General features: G+C 39.5%; 1 protein-coding gene across 1 annotated transcript in view; it reads left to right on the forward strand.

Moving 5' to 3' along the window:
- GRM5 (glutamate metabotropic receptor 5) overlaps positions 1–22,117 on the forward strand; it is a 786,169-nt gene that overhangs the window by 675,152 nt on the left and 88,900 nt on the right. Inside the window, exons 12-13 of the mRNA XM_069564782.1 lie at positions 1,318–1,486; positions 9,712–9,838. Of these exons, the coding sequence (XP_069420883.1) occupies positions 1,318–1,486; positions 9,712–9,838 (296 nt within the window). The remainder of the gene's footprint in view (positions 1–1,317; positions 1,487–9,711; positions 9,839–22,117) is intronic.

Here is a 22,117-nt window from a genome sequence, read left to right on the forward strand (position 1 = left end):
GATCCCCCAGAGTAGGAAAGGGCAACCCACACCAGTATTCTTGCCTGGAAAATTCCATGGAGACAGGAGCCTAATGGGGTCACAAACAATCGGACATAACTTAGCAACTAAATAACAACAAAAAGTCTCATTTGTTTAGATACTGTCTGTGGCTCTTTCACACCGCTCTAACAGTGTTGTGTAGTTTTAGCTGAAGCCATCTCACAAAGCCTGAAATATTTACTATCTGTCCCTTTATAGCAAAAGTTTTCTGACCTCAACTGATAAATAGGGAGTCCACTGACAAATAAGGTTTAAGAGGCCCTGTGACTGCCCAGGGCTTCCCAAGTGGCTCAAGAGGTAAGGAATCTGCCTGCCAGTGCAGGAGACGCAGGCAGGAGACGGGTTCAGTCCTTCAGTCGGGAAGACCCCCTGGAGGAGGAAATGGCAACCCGCTCCAGTATTCTTGCCTGAAGAATCCCATGGACAGAGGAGCCTGGTGGGATACAATCCATGGGGTCGAAAAGAGTCAGACACATGCATGCACACACACACACACACACACACGCACACACACGCACACACACACGTTGACGCCTGAGCAGAGGAAACATGGAGAATCAACGTCAGATTAAGTACAACTCACTATTTAAAGCAAAAATATAAACATTATATTGTGGGTATTTGTAAGTAAGAGTATATAAAACAGACAACATGGCCTAAGAACAATAGATGATAAAGGCTGAGAATTCACAAGGTACTAGTACCTTCCAGCATTTCTACATTGCATAAGGTACTTTAGAAGCTTTCAATTTTCAGAACTATTTTAAACATCATTTCTTAAAGTGTCTTTATACAATGAGTTTAGCCATTGATAAAGGATAAAATAAGAAAGGATCAGGTCCTGTCCAAATTACCTCCACATTCTCTAAAGCTGAAGCTAAGATTAAAGATTTACCTCACTTACTTAACAAAGGAAATTGTCATTTTATTTCAGAGGAGATGAAAACCTTGCTGTCTTTTTAAGAAGCCTAAAGAAGTACTTCCTTAAACTTCTTGAAGTTATTCCAAAACAGTCTTTCGTCATGCTGAGGTCAAATCACCTTCTCACATGGGATTATTTTCTATTTCAGGTGTAAGCGTCAAAGTTTAAAAAAAAAGGTCTCTGAAGAGAAAGTGAAACAGACAAGCTTTTTGTTATTCTAAGTGTACTGTCATGGAAAATTCCAGTGTCACTAATATGACAATAGGTACATTTTGGAGGACAGAAATCTGTTGCTTTTCCATAGCTGAATGTTTATATTTTAGCTGAATAATTATTATATTCTTGTTTCTAAGGTATGAAATAATGAACTTCAAAGAAATGGGAAAAGATTATTTTGATTATATCAATGTCGGAAGCTGGGACAACGGAGAATTAAAAATGGATGATGATGAAGTATGGGCCAAGAAAAGCCACATCATCAGATCTGTGTGCAGTGAACCATGTGAAAAAGGCCAGATAAAGGTAAAACAGAGCCTGTGTTTCTTTCATTTTTGTTGTAAGTTCTGATATATTCACTATCACTGAATGTTTTTAACAAGTTGAGACATTTGTTTTGCCTTTCCCACAGTAAGCTTCTAATGTCAAAAACATTTAATTCTTTTCTTATTAAGTCCTTTCAATACTTAGTAAAACCCAGAACAGTCTTAGTGGTTGGACTGACTGAACCAACTGGTGAGTCACGCTTACACCCTGTCTACTCATGTAAGCCTTTAGAAGACATGCTTCCTGGGAGTACAGAGTTCACAGCTAGAATTCACATCAATTTCTAATTAACAACAAATATTTATCAAGCTCCTCTAATGTAATAGTTTACATTAGTGAGGCAAAAATAAGTAAGACACATTTACTCTCACAGGATTAATAGTCTCGATGAGGAACCACCATGTGGGCACAGAGAAGTAATGTTATATAAAATGTGATGACTTCATTAAAAGAAAGGGAAAAAAAGGGAGGTTAAATAAGTTCCTCACCCCACTCCAGTCCTCTTGCCTGGAAAATCCCATGGACGGAGGAGCCTGGTGGGCTGCAGTCCATGGGGTCGCTAAGAGTGGGACACGACTGAGCGACTTCACTTTCACTTTTCACTTTCATGCATTGGAGAAGGAAATGGCAGCCCGCTCCAGTGTTCTTGCCTGGAGAATCCCAGGGACAGCGGAGCCTGATGGGCTGCCATCTATGGGGTCGCCCAGAGTCAGACACGACTGAAGCGACTTAGCAGCAGCAGCAAATAAGTTCCTACAGAAGAAAGGAACAAATGTCTTCTCAATAAAATGTCAGACATTGAACCATGAAAAGTGGATATGATATCGGAGAGGGATGCAGGGAAGTCATCATTGTATAGAGCGAAGAACAACCGGAAAAGTACAGAAGTGGTCAGATTGTTCTGGAATAACACTGAATTAAGCTAGGGTGCAGTGCTCTAAATAGTTACTGTGAAAGAGAAAGCTGCAATGATAGATTGAAGCCACATTTGTGGAGAGTTTTGGATACCATACTAAACAGGTTGAACTTATTTTTAATCAGGAGTCTGAAAAAATTTTGTCCAAGATGCTGACATATGAAGGTGAAAGTGTTAGTCACTCAGTCATGTCCAACTCTTTGCGAACCTGTGGACTGTGGCCCACCAGGCTCCTCTGTCCATGGGATTCTCCAGGCAAGAATTCTGGAGATACAGGGGATCTTCTGGACCCAGGGATCTGCTGAATTGCAGGCAGATTCTCTACTGTCTGAGTAGTGAAGATTCATGAGAAGAGTTATGAGAAATGAATAAAGAAAGAAGAGACTAGTTAAAAGGACACTGCAACAGTGATGACAAGGGCCCTGAATTATGGAAGAAACAGTGAGAGTGGAAAGTGGGTGGGGAGGTATTTGAAAGAAACATTATGGAGGTAGCCTTGATCAGCCCTGGATATCAACCATAAGCCAAAAATATTTACTATCTGGTCTTTTGTAGAAAAAGGTGGCCAACTCCTAATATTCAGTGACCATCTGCATCTTGGCCAATCATCTTGCAATTAAACTCTTCATGTGAAACTCTTTTTAGACTCACTTAAAATATCAACTGTCCATAGTTTCTAGCCCTTCCCATATAAAGATTAGCTTGCATAAATTACCACATGAAAGTGGTCTGTTTTGATCCTTCACAGCAATACAGTTTGAACCTGTAACTTCAAAATGTTGAATGACTGTTTCAAGAGATTTCTTTATATATGCTTTTCTACCCCTTTCTCCTGGGAATAACTTACCCAGTGGAAGAACTTAACTCCCTGTTACCATATTTGCAATACTAGTTAATTTTTTGTAATGTTTATCTAGTCTTTTTAAATCCCAAATTCTATTTTCCTAATGAGATCTCATTTTCACTCCATTAAATATACAACAGAGGTATGTGACATTGTAGAGGAGGCAGGAATCAAGACCATCCCCAAGAAAAAGAACTGCAAAAAAGTAAAATGGCTGTCTGAGGAGGCCTTAGAAATAGCTGTGAAAAGAATGGAAGTGAAAAGCAAAGGAGAAAAGGAAAGGTATACCCATTTGAATGCAGAGTTACAGAGAACAGCAAGGAGAGATAAGAAAGCCTTCCTCAGGGATCAGTACAAAGAAATAGGGGGAAAAAAATAGAATGGGAAAGACTAGAGAGCTCTTCAGGAAAATTAGAGATACCAAGGGAATATTTCATGCAAAGATGGGCTCAATAAAGGACAGAAATGGTATGGACCTAACAGAAGCAGAAGATATTAAGAAGAGGTGGTAACAATACACAGAAGAACTGTACAAAAAATATCTTCATGACCCAGATAATCATGATGGTGTGATCACTCACCTAGAGCCAGACATCCTGGAATAGGAAGTCAAGTGGGCCTTAGGAAGTGTCACTAAGAACAAAGGTAGTGGAGGTAATGGAATTCCAGTGGAGCTATTTCAAATCCTAAAAGATGATGCTGTGAAAGTGCTGCAGTCAATATGTCAGCAAATTTGGAAAACTCAGCAGAGGCCACAGGACTAGAAAAGGTCAGTTTTACTTCCAATCCCAAAGAAAGGCAATGCCAAGAACATTCAGACTACCGCACAATTGCACTCATCTCACTGGTGGCTCAGAGGTTAAAGCCTCTGCCTGCAATGTGAGAGACTTGGGTTCAATCCCTGGGTCAGGAAGATCCCCTGAAGAAGGAAATGGCAACCCACTCCAGTATTCTTGCCTGGAGAATCCCATGGATGGAGGAGCCTGGTGGGGAGGAGCCTTGTGGGCTACAGTCCATGGGGTCACAAAGAGTCAGACATGACTGAGTGACTTCACATGCTAGTAAAGTAATGCTCAAAATTCTCCAAGCCAGGCTTCAGCAATACATGAACCGTGAACTTCCAGATGTTCAAGCTGGATTTAGAAAAGGCAGAGGAACCAGAGACCAAATTGCCAACATCTCCTGGATCATGGAAAAAGCAAGAGAGTTCCAGAAAAACATCTACTTCTGCTTTATTGACTATGCCAAAGCCTTTGACTGTGTGGATCACAATAAACTGTGGAAAATTCTGAAAGAGATGGGAATACCAGAGCACCTGACCTGCCTCTTGAGAAATCTATATGCAGGTCAGGAAGCAACAGTTAGAACTGGACATGGAACAACAGACTGGTTCCAAATAGGAAAAGGAGGACGTCAAGGCAGTATATTGTCACCCTGCTTATTTAACTTATATGCAGAGTACATCATGAGAAATGTTGGGCTGGAAGAAGCACAAGCTGGAATCAAGATTGCCGGGAGAAATATCAAGAACCTCAGATATGCAGATGACACCACCCTTATGGCAGAAAGTGAAGAGCAACTAAAGAGTCTCCTGATGAAAGTGAAAGTGGAGAGTGAAAAAGTTGGCTTAAAGCTCAACATTCAGAAAACGAAGATCATGACATCTGGTCCCATCTCTTCATGGGAAATAGATGGGGAAATAGTAGAAACAGTGTCAGACTTTATTTTTTGGGCTCCAAAATTACTGCAGATGGTGATTGCAGCCATGAAATTAAAAGATGCTTACTCCTTGGAAGGAAAGTTATGACCAACCTAGATAGCATATTCAAAAGCAGAGACACTACTTTGTCAACAAAGGTCCATCTAGTCAAGCCTATGGTTTTTACAGTGGTCGTGTATGGATGTGAGAGTTGGAGTATAAAGAAAGCTGAGTGCCGAAGAATTGATGCGTTTGAACTGTGATGTTGGAGAAGACTCTTGAGAGTCCCTTGAACTGCAAGGAGATCCAACCAGTCCATCTTTAAAGGAGATCAGTCCTGGATGTTCATTGGAAGGACTGATGTTGCAGCTGAAACTCCAATACTTTGGCCACCTGATGCGAATAGCTGACTCATTTGAAAAGACCCTAATGCTGGGAAAGATTGAGGGCAGGAGGAGAAGGGGACGACAGAGGATGAGATGTTGGATGACATCACCGACTCAATGGACATGGGTTTGGGTGGACTCTGGGAGTTGGTGATGGACAAGGAGGCCTGGCATGCTGTGGTTCATGGGATCACAAAGAGTCAGACATTGCTGACCGACTGAACTGAAATATATAACTGACTACACTTTCTTGATATGGCTTTAAAATGGTCACTGAACAGCTTCCCTAATGATATCAACACCTCATAGCATTGATCAGATTTGTTAATTTAGGGTCCATGAAAGGACACTTAGTCTGGCAAAGGGTCAATATGTCAGCAAATTGTTATTCATAAGGAAAAGCCTACTACTTCCAGGTTGTTCACAAAGATTGGAAATTAGTCCGAAGGAGAATTGTCAGCACCTCTTGTATTCAAAATGAATGTGAAACAGAACATATATAGCAAGTGAAAAAAGGTAAAACAAATCAGTTCTTAATGATCAGAAGACATTATGTTGTCCCTATCAATTTAACAAAGATCATAAGAATTGGAATTAATCTTGGAAAAGGTCATGAGCTTTTTGGTAAAAACCTGAAATTTATAAAGCCAATCAAGTTGAATCACAGAAAGTCAGCATATTTCCAAGAGGAAAAATGCAAGTGCTTTTGTTTGCCAGGCTGCTAAGAAAGAATCCTTCAGCATTTGAAATGTGCCTCCTTGCATTACAAAATCTAGCAACTGTCCCAATGACAGTTTTTTACCAAGTGTGGTTGAAAATACCCTGAAAATGAAATCCATTTCTCTATGTGGGTATTCATATGTATATCTCTAATAAAGTAGTTAATATTTTAAAGTATTGTACAGTATACACGGGCTTCCTTGGTGTCTCAGATGGTAAAGAATCTGCCTGCAATGCAGGAGACCTGGGTTTCATTCCTGAGTCAGGAAGCTCCCCCTGGAGAAGGGGATGGCTCCCCACTCAAGAATTCTGGCCTAGAGAAGTCCATGGACAGAGGAGCCTAGCAGGTTACAGTCCATGGGGTCGCAAGAGTCGGATGCAACTGAGCAACTAACACACATGCGGTTTACAAATCTTCATGATTCTCGATTCTCTCAGCTGTGTTTGACTCCTTACAACCCATGGACTATAGACCATCAAGCTTCTCTGTCCACTGAATTTTCTAGGCAAGAATACCAGAGTGGCTTGCCATTCCCTTCTCCACAGATTTAATCCTCAGGGGACTCTAAACGCAGGTTTTATTTCAAAAGCATTAGTCTTGGTTGGAAGAAAGAGAATCGGCTGGAAGACTGCTCCAGGCTACACAGTTATTTAGTGGCTCTAAGTAAGATGGCTTCCCTGGTGGCTCAGTGATAAAGAAGGTGCCTGCCAATGCAAGAGACCTGGGTTCAAAATCGGGGTTGGAAAAATCCCCCGCAGGAGGCAATGACAGCCCTGTATTCTTGTCTGGAGAATCGCATGGACAGAGGAGCCTGGTGAGCTACTGCTCTGTGGGGTCACAAAGAGTCGGACACAAATGAGCGACTGAACAACACCATAAGTAAGACTGGAACTTTGGCACCCCTTGATTCTCTTTCCTCCACCTACTTCAAAATATCATGAACCCTATCTTGATATAAACCAATAAGGTTCAATATTTATGGGCATGACCTCAAAGCCCAACAGGCATTATTTGATCTCTCATTTACCCACGTGTCGTGCAAACTCTCTGAGCTTTAGTCTTCTTCCCCACCCCCCAAAAAATGAATAAAATAAAACCAGCTACCTTATACAGAGCTATTCCAAAGTTTCAATGAGATGACACAATATGGCATGCACTAAATTACCTGTAAACAGTCAATATTCTTATGAAGGAAGCTTTTTTTTTTTTTTTTTTGGTTTGTATTGTTCTTTATTCAAAAACTGGATGCACCATGATTGTTCATATTCTCTGGTTGACATTCAGTCTCAAAATAAACAGTGGAAACATATGATCAGCAACAATTTAATGAAGCCATAGCAGTTATTGGATTCTCAAATGGGTACAATTTGAGAAACCTGTCATAAAAATTAGTAAAAGATACAAGATAGAACACATTTTAATACTGATACGATAGTAATAGCAGCTTTACAAATATTTAACCATAGGATTCCTATAGCTTTTCAAAAAAATGAACCTTTATCTCACAAGAATGATAAAATCATTTAAATTGATACAGTACCCAATGGTTTAATATTATAAACATTATTAGATGTCCCATAGAATATTGTTACAAATACTCACCTGATTTCTTCCCAGTGATCATTCCCTTTATTTTACTTAATATAAACATAGTAACAGGTTTAAAAGTTTTTATTAGAAACAGATGTATTTCTTAACTTCAGTATCTGCTTAATTTTCATCCATAAATGTAAATGTGGGTCTCATCAAAACGAAACACTGTTTCCATATCTGCTTTCCGGCCTGGTGACTTTTCACAACCCTCTATTTGGTATCTCAAAGTTATATTTATCTGAGGGAATATAGGCATTTTGGTGAAATTAATAAAATATCTTTTTAGCCTAATCAGGGAATATTTCAGGGACATCATCTATGTAACTGCTTCCTGTCGGGTTAGAAAGTTCAGTGTAAAACTGACACTCCTTGATTCCCCTCTGTGAGGTGCCACTATCCGTATTTGGGAACTGCAGTGGAAGTTATCAGCATCAGAGCTAATGCTGTGCCTTCAGAGTCTCACTCACCCTAATGAGAGTTCCTCTCTCTTCTTTCGTGATATTTAGCACATTAGTGACAGGGATCTTGGCTGAAGCTACAGTAGTGCCTACTGCTAAGAAGACATGTCTGACAAAACCGGGGACTCCCAGATATTGGCAACCTTGTAGGAGACTGACTGGTAGGGTTGCCAGATAAAACATAGGATGTTCAGGTAAATTTGAAATTCAGAAAAACAATGATGTATTTTTTTAAGTATAAATATATAGAAGTGGTTTAGTCGCCAAGATGTGTCTGACTCTTGCAACCCCTTGGACTGTAGCCCCCCAGCTTCCCCTGTCCACGGGACTCTCCAGGCAAGAACACTGGAGTGGGTTGCCATTGTCCTCTCCAGGGGATCGTTCCGACCCAGGGATTGAACCTGGGTCTCCTGCATTACGGGCAGATTCCCCATAGATGAAGCAGTTCTGATTAGCAACTTTGCCTCATTTATCTGGTTATTTTAGGGAAGGGATATTTCAGGTCCTTTTGTCATCATTTCCTACTTGTATTGTTGGAGTGCCAAAAGTCAGCATGAGGGACAGTACAGAATAGAAGAAAGGCATGCCAGCTTACAACTGTGTTTGGCTACAGAAATCCAGACATTATTGTCAAAGGTCGTTAACAGAGTCAGCATTTCAGACAAGGAATCTGAAGTGCAATCACTTCTGTGTCTAGTTTTTAATCACAGATTTAATTATTTATAGGAATGTTTAATGAATGCCGTCTCTATTCCACAGAGGCTATTCATGTACCAGTTGGTGGGGAAAAAAAAAAAAGAGAGAGAGAGAGACCCATTTCTAAAGAATAACATCTGGGACTCTTTCAGCTGTTAAATTATTTCAATTATTTTCCATTGCCTTAAAAAAATCAAACAGATGAAGAGGAATATAATAGTCTCAGTGACCTTATCCTTCTTCATCCCAAGCAAATCAAAACTACTCAAATAGGAAGGAATGGGATGAATTGTTGAGCCAGATTTTTAGTAGAAACAGTCTAAGAAGTGATCTCCAGAAAAAGCATCTTCTGCCTCTGAATTCAAAACAAATTCTTAATTGCTTTATCAATATAGATAGATGTTTTAAAACTTTAATAGACATACCGTGAGGGGCTTTTTTTCCCTAACAATTATTCAACTAGTGGCAGGAAGCCAAGGGAAATCCAGAAAGCAAAAATTTGTAATTTGAAGCAAAGAAAGGCACAAACTCTGGGGGAAATTCAGTTACATATACACATGTGGAAATGTAAACATATTTACTTGTGAGCACAAATAAGTCACTTCATTAATACAGGTAGCTAAAGCTAATTATCCAGAGATTTACACTTAATTTCATTCTTGACCCTGTCTCCAACCAGTTTTATGATGTTGGACTGGTTGCTTAAACTCAGCCCGTTTCTTTACTATAAAATGAGAATGTCCATATTCATACTGCCTAACCAAAAACATTTGAAATAATTTATGTGAAAGCCCCTTTCTGCTTTGTAAAGCAGCATATTTGAATAAAAGATCGCTGTATGTTTATCTATGTGAGGAAAAAAAAAATCAAAAATGTCGATGTTTGCCGTAGGTGATCCGGAAGGGAGAGGTGAGCTGCTGCTGGACCTGCACACCTTGCAAGGAGAACGAGTACGTCTTTGATGAGTACACCTGCAAGGCGTGCCAGCTGGGCTCCTGGCCCACTGACGACCTCACAGGTACGTGCATCACAGTGTCAGCATAGGCACCTCCCTCAAAACTCCGAAAGGACACAGACGTGGGAGGGGGTTACATCTCCAAGCAGTCCTCATCTTAGTGGAACTGTTTATGTGACAAAGAGTTCCCTTAGGAACAGAAGGCTTCCCAACACCTGGGCTCATCGTGAAAATCTTGTATCTCAGAGAGAAATCAGCCTACATTCCTGCCTTCACCGCTAAACTGGACCAGAATCCTTAGGCTGTCTACTGGGCATTTTCAGCCCATCTTCAGGATATTCCCAGAGGTTGCTAGGAAGGACCCCAGTTAACTGTGATTAGAGGCACAGAGAGAGAAACATTGGCCAGGAAGAGACTAACATATGTCATGACATGTCTAAGGACAAAAGGATAGCACAGAATTAGGTAGAATTTGGTCTAAACTCTTTGTTTCTCTTAGTGCTTATCCTCAACCTAAACCAGACACCTCTAACTAATGAGTTTTCAAATAATGTCAACACAGGGTAAGACTCATCTCTCCCTGGTCTGGGGGGTACTTTGGGAGGGTTGTTTTTTTGTTGCTGTTTTCGTGATGTTTTGGTTTAGGAGTTTTTTCCTCCAAAAATGTTAGGAAATGATTGTCATTGTCTTCTCAAAATGGTATTATATAGCTGTTTCTAATCTTTACAATATGAAAACAGAATGATACCTTCCAGCTTCCCCTCCAATTTATTCAATAAACCTTTAGTAAATGCATTTTATGCACCTATTTGCCTACCACTGAAATATATAAAAATAAAGATATGCCACTCTCTTGTCAAGAAGTTAATGAGAGAGGCCCAAAGTATAAGTGTGATTACAATAAAGTAAAGGGTACAGATCTGTGAACAGAAAGTACTACAAGGGGACCTGTGAAAAAAAGTTTTCCAGGAAAATAAGAGAAAAAGACATTCCAGGCAGAGGGCCCACCTGGTAGGTCAGGCCATCTAGTCATTTTACAATTAAGATGGATTTAACACAAACTCCTAGAGGCTAGATTATAACAGCATTGGTGTTAGACTCGATCCCTCACAGGACAAGAGATTATCCATGGTAGCTGTGTTAGCTTATTGCAAAAGCCTGGTTCTAAAAATCCTGCAATTTTGGGCCCTCTGAGACCAGCTCATGTTAAGACTTTGTTTTCAGTGAGTGGTATTTATGCAGAAAATTTTTCTTTTCTAAAAAAAATTTTTAATTCTGATTTAATAAAACACCTAAGTACCTTGTGACAGCATTTAAGTCCTATTTTCACCATAGATGATGAGCTTTCTGATACTCATAAATCCCAGTGTCCCCAGAGCCAAGTCAGGGCTGAACACAAAGTTTTTATTAAATTTAGCTAAACAGATGAAATGGAGCACACACACACACATACAGTAAAAATGTAAGAAAGAAAAAATATATAATTGGTTCTCTTGTGAGGGAAATAAAAATTGGTATTGGTGATCTTTTCCTTTATACTATTTCTTCTTTACTTTTTTTCTATTCATAACTTCTAATTTCAATATGGATTATCATCAAATTGAACAACTATTTCACAGATTCAACTATCTACATGGCTAAGCACCTTGAATAAGAATATACTGGTGTAAACTTTTGTCCTATGTTTGTAAAACTATCACAACGAAACACGGTCTTCTTTTTCATTCATTCAATAGGAAAGTATTTTATTATTACTATTTGCACTAGAATAATGTGCTGGATAAAACTAGGGTTAAAAAATAGACATGGTTCTATGTAATTTACCATCTTGTTGGGAGAGAGATAGGACTCTCTCCCTCTTCCTCCCTCCCCCTGTCCCACATACAAATTGTGTTAAGAACTATGAAGCAAAAGAATAAGCGTTTTTAGAAAATGAATATAGTAGGGGAGACATAATTTAAATTTGTGATCATAAAAGATCTCTCTAAAGAAGCGAAAATTAGTAGAGACCTAAGTGATAAATACAGACATAGCTATCAAAAAATGATGAGAAGGGCATTTCTGGCTAAGAGAAAAGGTCTATCTGTGGATATGCCCATGAGAAAATGATTTGATAAGAGATCATAAAGATAGCAGGGGCTAGTTCCCATACAGCCTTATAGAACAGGTTCAGGATTTGCGTGTTTAATACTAAATGCAATGAGAAACCTTTGCAGGGAGTATAGCAGAAGAAGAAAATATGATTGGATGCATATTTCTAAAATATTATTCTGTTTTCTGTGGGAGAGAATAATTTGGAGATGAATGGAAAGTGGAACCAGGGAGATAGATGGGGTGGTTACCGCTGGTTGCCACTGCAGGCACCAAAAGTTCTTGGTGTCTTGGGCTGAACAGTGCATTGGAAGATTTCAGATGCACTTCGAAGTAGAATCAACAGGACATACAGATGATTGGTTGCAATGGATATTAAGCAAGGCTGCCCAATTTTCTGCCGTGACGACTGGAGAAATAAATGCTTTTTTTGATAAAGATCAGTAGTTTGGTTTTAGACAAGATCAGCTGCAGATGTCTTTGAGATTATCAAGTATGAATTAATTTAACAAATTAAGGCCTTAGTGTGTGCCAGAAAATGTAATAGGAAATAGAAAAACTGGAAATATAAAATTAGTCTAAGCTTCCAAGAAACTTAATAATCTAGTGGGAGAAAAACATCTAAACAATAACCACTTCTCCTGGGAGAGGGAAAAAGTCTTATCTCTCTCCCAACAAGATGGTAAATTATATAAGAATTATGTGTTTTTTAACCCCAGTTTTCCCAGCACATTCAGTTCAGTTCAGTCGGTCAGTCGTGTCTGACTGTTTGCAACCCCATGAATCGCAGCACGCCAGGCCTCCCTGTCCATCACCAACCCCCGGAGTTCACTCAGATTCACGTCCATCAAGTCAGTGATGCCATCCAGCCATCTCATCCTCTGTCATCCCCTTCTCCTCCTGCCCCTAATCCCTCCCAACATCAAAGGCTTTTCCAATGAGTCAACTCTTCGCATGAGGTGGCCAAAGTACTGGAGTTTCAGCTTTAGCATCATTCCTTCCAAAGATATCCCAGGGCTGATCTCCTTCAGAATGGACTGGTTGGATCTCCTTGCAGTCCAAGGGACTCTCAAGAGTCTTCTCCAACACCACACTTCAAAAGCATCAATTCTTCGGCACTCACCCTTCTTCACAGTCCAACTCTCACATCCATACATGACTACTGAAAAACCATAGCCTTGACTAGACGGACCTCAGTCGGCAAAGTAATGTCTCTGCTTTTGAATATGCTATCTAGGTTGGTCATAACTTTTCTTCCAAGGAGTGTCTTTTAATTTCATGGCTGCAGTCACCATCTGCAGTGATTTTGGAGCCTCAAAAAATAAAGTCTGACACTGTTTCCACTGTTTCCCCATCTATTTCACATGAAGTGATGGGATCGGATGCCATGATCTTCGTTTTCTGAATGTTGAGCTTTAAGCCAACTTTTTCACTCTCCTCTTTCACTTTCATCAAGAGGCTTTTTAGTTGCTCTTCACTTTCTGCCATAAGGGTGGTGTCATCTGCATATGAGGTTATTGATATTTCTCCCGGCAATCTTGATTCCAGCTTGTGTTTCTTCCAGCCCAGTGTTTCTCATGATATACTCTGCATATAAGTTAAATAAGCAGGGTGACAATATACAGCCTTGACATACTCCTTTTCCTATTTGGAACCAGTCTGTTGTTCCATGTCCAGTTTATAGTCCAAATTTTAATAATAAAATTCTTTTCTGTTGAATGAAAAAGTAGACCATGTTCATTGTGATAGTTTTACAAAACACAGGACAAAAAAATTACATTTGCATATTCACGACCAAGTGCTATAGGGAAGGAATGAGCAAAGTATTATGGAAAAATGGAGAAGGGCACACCTAACCCTGGAGAAATTTAAAAAGGTTTAGTCTTGAGGCATAGTCTTTAAGTTCACTTTTAAAACAGTGAAGAAGAGGACCTCCCTGGTACTCCGGTGGTTAAGATCAGGCTTCAACTGCAGGGGGCACAGGTTCAATTCCTGTTCAATTCCCCCTTAATTCAGGGAACTAAGATCCTACATGCTGCATGGTGTGGCTACAAAAGAAAAAAAAATAAATAAAATTAAAAACTCATAAAGTGAAGAAGATCATATTGGAAAGAGTATGCAGCATTGAGGCTCTGAACGGCACCATTCTCCTCATTTCTCCAAATAAAAAGTGAGTCATATAAACTCTCCCCTCTCCCTGGCCACCCATATCCAGTCACTCAGCAAGTTCTCCTATTGGCACTGCTAAATACTTTTATCCCTCCTCTCCATTTATTTGTAAAACTTTTCCCTTGGCTAAGTTACCATCTCACATTTGACTATTGCAGTAATCTCCCAGTTTATTTCTCTACTCCCAAATTTGTGCTGCGTGCCTCTGTTTTTTTCATCTCGCTAGTAGATAATGTATCCAAAATACAGATCTGTCCATTTTATTTAATTGCTCAACACTTACCAGTGTTTTCAAAACTCTATGGGATATATCCAAGTTTCTCAACCTGGCATACAGAGTTCCCTCACCCTCCTATGATCTTTCTAATTTCATTCACCACCACTTTATGATTCTAATTTTACATTCTAGTATCAAGGGCTGCTTATAATTCTCATCTACACACAACACTATTTTATTCCTCCCTGTCCATAAGTGTGTTACCTTCCCTGCCTTATTTACTTGAATAATTCCTGCTCACCTCTGCCTAGATGTCACCTTCTCTCTGATGCTTTCGCTATACTTAGAAACTGATAAGTCCCCTATTCTGTATTTCTAAAGCAAATTCTGCTTCCCTCTTTACATTTTCAAACTGGATTTTAAGGTCCTATATCCTTATCTCCCCCACCCCACCCCACCCCACTGCTGAATCATTTAGTTCTCAAGGACATAATTGTATCTCACTCATCTTTGCATCCCTAGCACCTAACACCATGCCTGACACAGAGGAGGCCTTCAGTAAGTGTGTGTCAATCTGCAATAAATGATGGGGAATGTTAAAAAAAAAAAAGAAGATGGAAGTATTAGGGCCATCCTCTGAAGACAGCTTTAACTAAGGAGTGTGGACCTTATCCTATAGACTGTGTGGGGTCAGGGAAGTTTTTCAAGCAGAAGAATAAAATGACCTTCCTCTTGCTCCATGTATATGTGTGAGCATGTGTGTATATGCAGGGATGGGGGGGAGAAAGTGGGAGGGGAGAAACGAGAATAAGTGCTAAACCTGGAAAGGTCTCCACACTGACAGTACATGAAGTTTAACTTTGAGTTAAGATCTACAGCACTCTTCCAAAGAGCTTACAGCTGTTTGCAGCTATCTCGTTGACTCTGATTTAAAGTCACTTGGCACCTGGCTCTGCTAGCTAAGCCAGAAGATTGCTCCGATGGCTTCAGCTATTCCAAAGCTTGTTACAGAGATGCTTGGGTCTGTCTTCTACCTACTTGGCTCACAGTTGCCCCATTTCAGCCTATAACATGACAGCTCAGGTCACTCTGGGTCAGTGCCCTCATTGTGATAACGGCGACTAACAAACACACACATAATGTTTCCTGTGTGCCAGGAAACTTGTTTAATTCCGATACAACTCTGTAAGATTGTTAGCACAGTTAGAGATCTCAAAATTAAATAACTGCAAAAACAACTAGGAGAGGCAGTCAACTGACATTAATGTCTATATTATATTTAGCCATTTCCTTGTATATATTCACAGAAAGATGTTTGAAATGAACATTACCTATTGTTAAGAAAAAAATGGTTATTAGAGGTAAGATTGTGGGTTACTTGTCTGCACACACACACATACAGATGCATATAATATTGTATTATGAGAATGTATTTTATCAATCCTCCTCCTCCTCCTAAGTCACTTCAGTCGTGTCCGACTCTGTGCGACTCCACAGACGGCAGCCCACCAGGCTCCCCTGTCCCTGGGATTCTCCAGGCAAGAACACTGGAGTGGGTTGCCATTTCCTTCTCCAATGCATGAAAGTGAAGTCGCTCAGTCGTGTCCGACTCTTCGCGACCCCATGGACTGAAGCCTACCAGGCTCCGCCATCCATGGGGTTCTCCAGGCAAGAGCACTGGAGTGGGCGCCATAATAACTCCATCAAAATAAATGTGTGTGTGAGCATGCACCATCCGTCGTGTCTGACTCTTTGCAACCCATGGACTATAGCCCCAGCCAGGCCTTTCTGTCCATGGAATTTTTCAGGTAAAAATGCTTGAGTGGGTTGCCATTCACTACTCTACAGGGTCCCCCTGACCCAGGGATCGAACCCACATCTCTCGGTCCAGGCGGATTCTTTACCACTAGCGCCACTGAGGAAGTCCCAATATCAGGCCAGCAATATTTTTAATAGCCATCATAAACTGAAAGTAACCAGGAACCAAGAATTAGACAGAGAAAGAACAGAAACCTGGCAAGAAAACGAGAAAGAAAAGAAAGATTTTAAGTGGAGAATGAGGGCAGAACATAGACAATATCCCTAATTCAAGTCACTTTCATTAAGGACAGCAAGTAGTTTGTGTAACAATCTTCAGGTATCCATGTTGGCAGTGAAGAGGATAAACAGGATCGCTGCCCTCATAGTGATTATCATCCTAAATACTGACAAGTGATAAGATGCTGCGTGCCAACAGGTAAGACTAGAATGGTGTAGGGCCTGTATCGTTGGAAGCTACTTGGATGAGGTTTAGAGTTGCCTCCTCAATGAACTGCTTATCCATGTAAGAATTAAAGATGGAAGTTGGCCAAATTCAAATGAAAGAGAAGAGTGTCTGGGGCCTAGAATACAAAAATGGAGGAGGGACTGAGAGCCTGGGGGAATGAGACAGGTAAGCCAAGCAAGGGCCAGCTCTAGCAGGGCTTCATAAGGCATGGCAACTATTTTATAGTTTATTCTACAGGAAATTAAGACTCATTACATATACATTCATTCAGTCATGCAGTCATTCATTCAGCAGTTATATAACTAGCAGTTCCTTTATCCCAGGCAATGTTCTAAGTGCTGAAAATGTCAACATTTCTCTGACCAAAACATAAAACTCTCTGACCTTATGTCTACATTTGAGCAGAGAGAATAGTTTTAAACAGAGCAAGTATTATTTCCAGGAGTATCCAAAAATTGAATCAGAAAGGGAAGTGCAATCATGATAGTTGTTACTGTTGCTGTTTAGTCGCTAAGTCTTGTCTGACTCTTTTGCAACCCTACGGATTGTAGTCCACCAGACTCCTCAGTCCGTGGGATTTCCCACATAAGAATACCGGAGTGGGTTGCTATTTCCTTCTCCAGGGGATCTTCTGACCCAGGGATCGAACCCAAGTCTCCTGCGTTGGTAGGCAGATTCTTTACCACTGAACCACCAGAGAAACCTGCAATCATGATGGACTACTTTATAAATATCACTCATATAGTCAATGTAAAGTGCTAGTATTGTTTAAAAACATGGGTAGAAAGGATACTGATTTTGGAATAGTGGTTTCATCTGGAAACAGATGGGAGGGAGTCTGGTAGGATTTATAAGACAGTTTTAAATTATATCTGTAAGTTGTATGTGTATGTAATTTGAAACAAATTACAAAATATCAATATCTGTTGAATCCAGATGTTTATGTTTGTTCTACACTTCCCTGTGTGTTTAAAATTTGTTTAAAATACTTTATACTATTTGAGCTATTTAAATAATTGAATATTAAAAGATAAAATTTTAAAGTAAAGATTCCATTTGGGGACTTTGAAAGGAGGAGGAGAGAAAACCATGGGAATGAAATGTTGTAAGTCACAGCGTGGATTTGTTGGTGGTTTGGACTGTGACGATGCAGTGGGAATAAAGGGCAATGAAGATATCAGAAATTACAGTCAATAGGAGGAGGTCACTGTTGCCCTGAGACAAGAATGTAACTTCAGTGAGGTCTGGTTTGAAAGAGGAAGGAGGAAGAAATAGCGGAAGGCAACAATTGGGCTAGGCACTCAGAAAATTCCCTTCAGTTTTCTGCCAAGACAACTTTTCCACTGAACACAACTCCCCACCAATACATGCAAATATTGTACTAGAAAGCATCTTTGTTTTCTTTCAAAGAATTTAGGATGGATTATAAGTAGCAGATCATGAGCTGCCCAGGCCAAAGCGAAAGCCAGAGAAACACTTTCAGGTGGGTATGCCAACTCTGGCAGCCTTCCAACAAACCCAAGTAAAAGGAAAAAGCATAAAGCAACAACAACAACATGACTTTCAAGAAGTAAGTTGGTGGGAAGCTTTATGACAGAAAGAATGATTTCCTGCTTTTCACTCAGAAAGAAATATAACTTAGAGTGCAAAGTTGTAAAATGGAAGGAGGGCAGTGCCCATCTACATTTTAATGTCAGTAGGAACATTCTCTAGGAAGTCCTGTGGTTCCCTAAGTTACCTAACTGCTTTGGAACCTTTGTATCTTCACTTCAGGGGGAAAAAAGGGAACAGAGTCAAACAAAGGGGAGTCAGTGGGAACCCTGGCGGGGTGGAGGGGGATGAGCTCCAAGGAGGCAGAACTACCCACAGCTCTTAGAGCTCTGGCGTTTGAGTTACTCTCTTCCTACAGACATGGCCTTCATCTCTGTTGCTCGGTTTGCCCTACTTTTCTTGGAACTTTTTTTTTTTAACCTTTTAACGAGTAAATAAAAACATGGGAAGAATTGTTTTTCATCACCAATATTTTTTAAGCATTATCCTTTTTAATCCTATGAGGTACATATATTATTTTAATATGTGCTTAATGCTTAAGCACTATCTTAAGCATTATCCTTTTGAATCCTATGAGGTACATATTATTATTTTACAACTGAATTAATTAAGACCCAGGAAGATTCTATAAATTGCTCAACATCACAAAGCTAGTGGAAAATCAAGCCCAGGCACTATGATTCCACCATTTTATGCTACACCACATATCTCTCTTCACAATTACATTTGGGAGCCCCATATTTTCAGGAAATTATGGAAAGAGAAAGAAATTCAGCTTTCAAACTGGTTACATGTTAATTATCTCCAGGTTGCTCTGATATTTTTCATTTGAAATGTTTGTAAAAAGTGCTGCCTATTTGATTATTACAATTCAGTTTGGATGAGAAAAGGGTAAAAAAAAAAAAAAAACTCTTTCCATTTATTATGTGTTTCCGGTTCTTTAGAGAAAATTTGTTACAAGTTTAGATAAGAAATATGTTTAATTTTTATAATTACAGTGGTAATAAATAGTTCCTGTTAGTATTTTAAATGGAATCGTTTTTCATAATGCGACCTCTAATTTCTTGGCTCCTAAGTTAGGTAATAATCTAAATAGAAACACATGCTATACAAGCTGTCTCTCCTATCACTCATTCATTCAGCAAAAGTTCTTCTTGTTAATCAACTTTCTACACTATTTTCAACATTGTGCTAGGTTCTTTTGATTAAAATAAATATGTAAAGTATCTGACCTTCCATTTCTATGCATCAGATGTCCACAGTAGAAGGCTGACTTAAATAACTGCACTAAAGTACAACGTATAATACATACAATAATTAAATTTGCATTGATAGCACAAAGGACAGAAACACTCATTAGCAAATAGCTCCAGTGTGGCTCAAAGCACCGGACACTGGACACACAGTGATCATGGAGTCACAATTCCTACCCTCGAGTATTCCAGGGCCTGGGCAGACACACACGCAAATAAAGAGCAATTTCAATACATTAAGTATGCCATGCATATATGGAAGCTAATCTAATGTTTGTCTAATAATGAGAGAGAGAAGGGGTAAAGGAAAGAATGAATGAGTGAACAGAACAACAAAGGGAAGGAAGGAAGATGGAAGAAAAAAAACTGCTTGCGTGAGAGTAAGTGCTGATTACATTGGGGAGAAAAAAATTAACCAGGCCATGGAATGGAATCAAATTTCATGTCCAAATCAAAGTTCATGTCCAAATGAGAAGTTAACCAGGTAAAAGGGAGAAGAATCTTTAAGGAGAAAGCAAAACTCTAAGGAATATTTCTAAGGAATGTGTATTCATAAATATTTTTTTCAAATATAACCAAGCTATTTCGAAGCAAGGGAATCATTATTTCACATTTAGTTTCCTATCAAAGCCTACTTATGGAAAATATCCTTTTCTAAGTATCAGACATCATAATAGTGACCAGTTGTAAAAAAAAAAAACATGCTTTAACAATAGAGTTCCTGGATCCCTAAGCACTTTCTATTAATAGATTTCCCTTACATTTGTTACATAGACTCACCAGTGCTATCTAAGAAAGGCAAAATTTATGACACACATAGCGTAAAAAAATATAGCTGAGATTTCTAACTGTGTGTGAAACATGTCTTGAACAATTTATCTTTATTATCTTCCAATAACAGTGGTTTAAATCAAAAGGCTTAGAGTCAGACACATCCCTGTTGAAATCCACACACCATCAATGACTCGCTGTGTGACTTTAAGAAAATGTAAATTTCCTTTCCCTGAGCTTCAGCTTCCTCTTACCTAAAAAATGTAGGAAACAGTAGTAATTAGTTCATAGAATTACTGGAGAGATTAAATAGCACACAAATAGTGTGGTACCTATTAACAACTCAATTATGTGAATGACTGTCACTCTTTTGTGGTGGTGGTTGTTTAGTCACTACGTCAGGTCCAACCCTTTATGCCCATGTGGTCTGTAGCCTGCCATGCTTCTCTGTCCATGGAATTTTACAGGCAAGAATACTGGAGTGGGTTGCCCTTTCCTTCTCCAGGGGATCTTCCCAACCCAGGGACTGAACCTGCCTCTCTTGCCTCTCCCGCACTGGCAGATGGATTATTTACCACCGCTGCTGCTAAGTCACATCAGTCGTGTCCGACTCTGAGCGATCCCATAGATGGCAGCTCACCAGGATCCGCCGTCCCTGGGTTTCTCCAGGCAAGAATACTGGAGTGGGTTGCCATTTCCCTCTCCAATGCATGAAAGTGAAAAGTGAAAGTGAAGTCACTCAGTCATGTCCGACTCTTCAAGACCCCATGGACTGCAGCCCACCAGGCTCCCCTGTCCATGGGATTTTCCAGGCAAGAGTACATCACTAAATTGCATCACCAACTTGATGGACGTGAGTTTGAGTGAACTCCCGGAGTTGGTGATGGACAGGGAGGCCTGGCACGCTGTGATTCATGGGGTCACAAAGAGTCGGACACGACTGAGCAACTGAACTGAACAGAATTATATTTAAAAACATAGTGACAAAAAATGAATATAGAGATAGACTGATTTTAAAATAAATGAGAAAATCTGGGAAAAGTTCCAACCTCTATCAAATGTCTTTCACATTTTACAGTAATATCCTCTAAGTCAATGATTGTCTAGCCCAGCAAATAGCACAGGATAATCAATGAATTTGAATTTGTTGAACTACTATAAACGTCTCTTTTAACCATACTTAGATTATCTTCTTAGATAATGTAATAAGATTCCAAATGATTTCTGATTCCAAATGAATGGATCACAAAAGGTTAATGTAATTTGGAAGCTCCAAAAAGATATCATAGTCATGAGCTATAACAAATCTAAACAGCGTATGCCATCTTTCTGTTTTTCATTTCTTCTTGTTTCCTATTTATTTCTTTTAGGTTCTGGAGTGCTGATAAACTCAGCTACAGTGCCCAGTCTCTACTGTTTTTTTCTTTAATTAATATATTTTGCTGCTATTTCATTAATCATTGCCTGTACATTAACAACTGGACACATAAACCACATTTATTATTTTGTGTTAATGTTGGTTGTTTCCAGTTTGCCAAAGCACGTTAAAAACATATTATGTGAACACTAAAATTAACATATTTTCATACATGTGCCTTTTTTGTCTTCCATTCTAGACTGAAATCTGTTCCCAAGGCGGATGCTTTGATTCCTCTTATGCTTGAAACTAGATTTTTCCCCCTGCTATCTATTTTTTTAATCACTCTCTCTGAACAAAAGTTTTTCTGGTTTCAGTGGATAATAATGGAATCATTATTCGCTTTTTCTGTTTTCCTCGATGACAAAAAAAAATGAGCCTTCTCGGGGAGATCTGGTGGCTGCTGGTTTCAGTAGTTTTACATGTACATCTAACTGTGTGGTAGAAATAGAACTAAGCATAGACTTTTAGGGTGTCCCAGGGCTCAGTCTTCATCCTCTTCTGTCTACATTTGCTTCACTGGTGATCTGACTCAGTCTCATTCTCGGTTAAACACTGCAAATTTCTGAATTTAAATATATAGCCCAGACTTCTCATAAACCTCCAG

This window comes from Ovis canadensis, chromosome 21, assembly GCF_042477335.2.
Source record: "Ovis canadensis isolate MfBH-ARS-UI-01 breed Bighorn chromosome 21, ARS-UI_OviCan_v2, whole genome shotgun sequence".
Taxonomy (NCBI): domain Eukaryota; kingdom Metazoa; phylum Chordata; class Mammalia; order Artiodactyla; family Bovidae; genus Ovis; species Ovis canadensis.